Genomic DNA, 6,000 nt, shown 5'->3' with positions numbered 1-6,000 from the left:
TAGGAACGTCAGTGGTGATTTTGTGATTTTTAAATATGGAATGTGTGACTTTCCACATTTAAGAACGGGTGACATCGATACACCAACTCTTTTCAAACGCTTACTCAACAGGCTGATCACAGAATCAAGAAACTCAGAAAGATACAATAAAACCCCACACGCTCAGAAATGTTTCCCTGTTTGTTTTTAAAGCTGTAAATCAAGCAAATCAGCAGCAGATGCTAAACCAGAAGTGGATGTGTACTTTGGCTGAGACACACCCACAGGACAGCACACACTTCAGAGCCTGCACAGAGCTCGATTCACTCAGTTCTTTCCAGGCACAGAGAAGGGCACTCTGCTACTCAGACATTGAGCACTAGTAATACAGTCGAGCTAGCAAGTCAGGTGAAGATGGTTCTGTATCACAAGGAGTTTGAGCAGGCAGGAAAGACTGCTGGCCTTCAGATCTGGAGAATTGAAAATATGGAACTGGTACCAGTACCAGTAAGTCTTCATGGCAACTTCTACGTGGGAGATGCTTATCTTGTCCTCCATACCATAAAACACAAGGAAAGTTATTTTTATGATCTGCACTACTGGCTTGGTAAGTAAAAAAATAAATAAGTCCCAGTTTCGCCAATTGATTGTTTTCTTTTCCAGTGTCTTCATGGGATTAACGCGGTAACATTGTATATAATTCAAGTCTGGTTTTGATTATCAAAAAGAAAAACTGCAGAGGCTCGCACAAAATCTGAATGTCATCATTTAACCTGCGGTGCCTGATAAACCATAACGGCCTGTCTAAACCACAGGTGATGCTGGGTGAGATTTTGTCTCGACAGTTCTGTGCAAAGTAGTTTGTTTTTTTAATAGTCTTTATTATTATTTAATTTATTAGTAATTAGGAATTTGGTTCTATTTTTTGTCTTACTCTGCCAGAAGAACACCTGAATCCCTCTTTAAGTATGACAAGAAACTCATTCATGTTCCATCATGAATGATCGCCTTTGTTATTATTTAATTATATTTTCCAATTCATTTTTAAGAAAGTCTGTCAAAAAAGCAGTAGCTGGCAGCTCCTTATTTCATTGATGACAAAGAAGGCAGGGACGTGGTGCACTAGGTTCTAGAATGTATTACTCAGACTGCCTCATCCTTCACTAGTTGGGATTTGAAGCACGATTTCACGAAAAAAAGCTGAACCGAGCTGCATCAAAACAAAGCAATATCTGGCCTCAAAGAGGAAAAGTCTACCAGTCAAAAATAGCCTGGTTTTGAACGTTATACCAGATGTGAAGAGCACAATTATTGGTGATAAGATCCTACAAATTAATAATAACTCTTGAAGGCCAACATAAAAGGTTTCAGAACAGAATAGAAGTTAAAGCACTAGGATCCAGCCCAGAGAGTTTGGGATCAAGCTCTGGTTGGGCTTGAACAGCTGTTGCTCCTGTTAGCAAGGTCCTTTTCTCACAACGTTCCACCAGATGCGTTGTTGCTTATCTGGGTCTTTGCTACAAATGATAATGTGTTCCCAATTAACCTTCCTGCTAAAATAAACGAATGAACCCAGAACAGGATGTATCTAAATGCTAACAATGGTGTCTTGCAAATTTGATCTTGTATATTGATACAGTTTTTAATATTTTAAATAAGCAAAGGCACATTTTCTAGGGACCTTATCTTATTCCAGTTATGATTTCCCACTGTCTTGCACCGCAGAACGCATAACAGCCCCTGTTATTTCACCAGACTTCTGCTTGCAGCAATGAGGCTGAATTGTGAACTGGGACCAAAGCTGCAGTGAACAAACATGTTTTCTATGACACACACTGCAAAACAACCACTGTATATTTCTTTTGTCTTGTGCTTGAATCCCGGAGAGCAAACAGTAGCATTAGTGCCAGGATGCAGTCAGTCCACACAGATATTGTTGCTTGTGTTGCAACAAAGCCAGACAGCCACAGGTGTTGCTAATTCACGGTATGATGATGATCTTTGTACAAATTCACAGCTGCATCAGTTTTTAGCCATTTGCACTGTGCTACTGTGGCTCCTGTCTTCTGATAGTGAATAAAATTTCCCAGTCCTGAGCCAACAACCTCAAGGATGTAAGACTTGCTTTCCATTTCTATGCCATTATGGATCTGCTAAATATTAATTAACAAATATGTTTTATATGCATAGTAATGACATACTGCTATTATATCAGAGATGTGCATAAACATGGTATTCATTCTAATGTTTAGCCTTCATCAGTTGTTCTTGTCCTTGGTTACTATAAATGTGTTTGATGAATGAATAATTTATTGAAGCCGACAGTGGTTATTACTGATCGCAGTGCTTTTGCTTGACTTTAAATACACAGCTGTAATTGTCATGTGGCTGAACAACTGAAGGCACACAGCCTTTAAACTCAGCAAGCACAGAACAAGAGGTAGAAGTAATTTATGTGACCTGTCTTACAATGCTAAGACATTTAAAAGCTGGACAGAATACATGCTTGCTATTGTTGCTGTTTGCAGTCGGACAGGACAGTAATACGACAAATCGTCTTTTTTATTTCTAAATAAAAGAGATTCAAGGTCTGTAGTCTCAGTGCATTGACCTGACAACGTAGGAAAAAAGAATATCTTATTTATTTAGTATTTTCTTCATACAGAAGGTATTCCTGTTATGCATGTCAGGAAAGGAAATAAAAATGGGCTTCCCCTTTTGCTTCTTTCTCTCCACGATGTTTCATTGTTGTGTGTAGAAAAGTAGAAATAGCCTTTTCGCCTTGTCTGTATGGTAAGTACAGTAGATGTGCTCCTGGCACTGGAGCCTTTGAGATTGCAGACTGCTTTTCCTTGTTCCTGTGGCCTTGGCTGAGGTTTTACCTGTTGATGATATGATGCAAACAATTGAATTGGTGCAAAGAGCATCACCAATTCTGTAGAGGTCAACGCCACTTTGAGGGTGGGGGGAGGATTATCTGCGCTCTTATGTTCATTTCAGAAGTGTTTATCCTCATGACTTTCTGTCAACTTTAATTAGTGAGCACCAGATAAGATAAGGTAGGACATCATTGATATGATCCAATCCACAGAACCTTGTAATAAAATAAAACTGTTATTTATTTCATTTTATGGTGCATGGAGTACCATGCTAATCTACAAATGTATCATGTTACACATTTTATAGAACAGGGCATCGATCAGAGTTTGGATTAGCTGTATTTACCACAGCTAATGAGCACATTCTTATTTTGTGCACTATAACTAAGTTTTTATTATTGTTTTAACTTAAATTACACAGGCTTTCCTATTGCATCACCCCAATTTTGCATTAATTATTGGTGCTAAATAGGGGGAGTTAGAAGTTCACACACACCTGGCAAACCACTGCAGTCACTTCTACAAGATAAGGCAGGTGGACCCACGCCAGGACCGAGACAACTCACCCTTGTCTTCACTCTGCCAGCTGTATGTTACCATGAGGAACTAACTCGAACTTTTTAACTGTGACCTTTCAACAACGTCTCATCACACTTCACACGCAGGAACTGTGTTTCACAGTAAAAGTGTGTGTTTGTCTGTAATCAAAAGCAACACAAACGGTAAGAAATCACAGTGTTATGAAAGCTTTGATTCAGATCTTACATCCTATAAGATTTCTTTTGGCTCAGTTGGAGGATTGGGATGAAATGTTTATGTTTTAAATGAAGTGCTGAAGGCACCTACAAAGGAAACCTGCTCATTCTCTGTCTCTGGTAGGGTGTGACGCTTTTGTCCTCCTCCAGGTAAAGAATGCACTCAGGACGAGAGCACAGCAGCTGCCATCTTCACAGTACAGATGGACGACTATTTGGGTGGGAAACCTGTCCAGTACCGAGAGCTACAGGGATATGAGTCCACATCTTTCACCAGCTATTTCAAAGGTGGAATCAAGTATAAGGTGAATCAAAATGAAAATCATGCATTTGCGATATACGCAGTGATAACAGGCTACGTGGAACTGATTATTGTAGTGGTTTTCGGTTTTCAAATGACAAACCTTATAGATCATTAAATGAAACTCAATGTATTGTTCACTATATACTGTATAAAGGAGTTCAGGTGGGGAGATGCGTCAGCATGCACAGGCTGCAAAGGAACGAATAATAGGTTTATTCCATGCTGAAAAGAGAAGAGAGAAAACACAACGTTTCGGCTGTGAAGCCTTCTTCAGGTGTGACGCCTTCAGTCACACCTGAAGAAGGCTTCACAGCCGAAACGTTGTGTTTTCTCTCTTCTCTTTTCAGCATGGAATAAACCTATTATACTGTATAAATGCTTCTTCTTGTTGCCTTTGTTTAAACAGAGAAACATCATTTCTGAACCTCTACTTATTTTCCCATTGCAGATTTCAAGACAGATACGAGTGAACCATAAAAATGTACATGCCTGACCGAACGGTATTAGATTAAAAAAAAAAAGATGACAGATTTGGTCATAAGAGTTTCGTATTGTATTAATCTCAGTTTTAAGAGTGTTCTTTATGACTTATGTTCAGGTCTAAACAACATTTCTCTTCTCTCAGGCTGGAGGTGTTGCTTCAGGATTTCAACATGTTGTCATCAATGATCAGTCAGCAGAAAGGCTGTTTCACATTAAAGGAAGACGAGTAGTCCGGGCCACCGAAGTTCCTCTTAGCTGGTCTAGTTTCAACAGAGGAGACTGCTTTATTGTGGATCTTGGAGCAGTAAGTGTCTGTCTGTCAATCGTGACGAATCGAAATGCACATACACAAGTATTGAGCCACAAAACAAAATGTTACACTCGGGTCTAATAGGTTTAATCAAATATTTTAAAACACATGAATAAAAATACAGATAAGCAACAGCGTTACACTTTTAGTGTGAAAAGGAACAGAGTGTTAAAATAACACTATTCCAAACTTATTAACAGTCGTGACCTTTCTGGGCAGTAATGCAATCTTGGCGATGTTGACACACTGAGCTGGTCAGCCTTTGTGTGGACTGCTGTAGGACAGGCATCATTCTTCTTGTACAGCTGCAGCCAGCTGGCGAAGCTTGGCCAGTCATAACTGGCTCCTGTTTATATTACTGGCATGTTGGTGTTTTAATGGACTCCTGTCTGGAGAAAAAAGCTTTTGTAATCTTAGCACTGTCCTGCAGGAAAACGTATACATCTGGACTGCCTTTTGCTATTCTTCTGTTAATTAAAATCACTTTATATTGATTGTCTTTTTGTACAGATTATTAAGCAACTCATTTTGCAATATTAACTCAATTCAAATACCACACAATGGGCACCTAGTATTTGACTTGAGTTCATGACTTCAGTGTTTTTTTTAAGGACCAGTATACTCAAACAATCGACAGCATACAGTCTCAGCTCACTATTTAAAATATAAATAAATCAGTTACAAACTTAATGAACAATTCAAATTAATTACAGACGTGTGCATTCTCTTGGTGCATTTGTACATTTGTAAAGATGAAAATATTCTGTGTTGTACACCATAAAGGATTCAAAATTAATTTCTCTGTTATTCTGGATGTATTGCTCCAGCTTTGCAGCAAAGAAAACTGTAGAAATAACCTTTTCTATATTTGACTTTATTCTGCACGTGAGAGTTCAATGTCTGATATATCTGTTATAAGTAACTTACTACATACAGTGAGTACTTACTTACATACATCTTACAGAACAGGTGAGAATGAATTAGCTTCCTGGAAACTGGTAGGTACTTGTTTTTAAAAGTATGATACCCAGATGGTAATTGGGCCAAACCACCTTAAACCACAAAGCAAACCCACACCTGTGACACAGGAGTCTTTTTTTAAACTTTAGCTTCGTGTTTAAAAATTAAGATAAACATCAGTTCTGAACATCTATGATTGAGGGGTTTTAATGTAATGATATAAAAAAACAGAATTTTACAGAAATGTGAATTAAAATTGTATAATTGATCTCATTTGATTATTTTTATTCAGAAAAGAAGGACATAGTCTTTACTGATATGTTTCTAGAT

The 6,000-nt window shown here is 38.2% G+C and overlaps 1 protein-coding gene across 1 annotated transcript in view; it reads left to right on the top strand.

The window, feature by feature from the left end:
- The first annotated feature begins 286 nt into the window (after nt 1-286).
- scin (scinderin) overlaps nt 287-6,000 on the top strand; it is a 29,550-nt gene continuing 23,836 nt past the window's right edge. The window contains exons 1-3 of the mRNA XM_088600459.1: nt 287-586; nt 3,764-3,918; nt 4,543-4,704. Coding sequence (XP_088456585.1) covers nt 394-586; nt 3,764-3,918; nt 4,543-4,704 — 510 coding nt within the window. The 5' untranslated portion in view covers nt 287-393. The remainder of the gene's footprint in view (nt 587-3,763; nt 3,919-4,542; nt 4,705-6,000) is intronic.

The sequence above is a fragment of the Lepisosteus platostomus genome, chromosome 12 (genome assembly GCF_059453375.1).
Source record: "Lepisosteus platostomus isolate fLepPlt1 chromosome 12, fLepPlt1.hap1, whole genome shotgun sequence".
In the NCBI taxonomy this organism is placed as follows: domain Eukaryota; kingdom Metazoa; phylum Chordata; class Actinopteri; order Semionotiformes; family Lepisosteidae; genus Lepisosteus; species Lepisosteus platostomus.
Note: the sequence above shows the minus strand (reverse complement) of the source record. Positions and strands in the feature narration are given on the sequence as shown.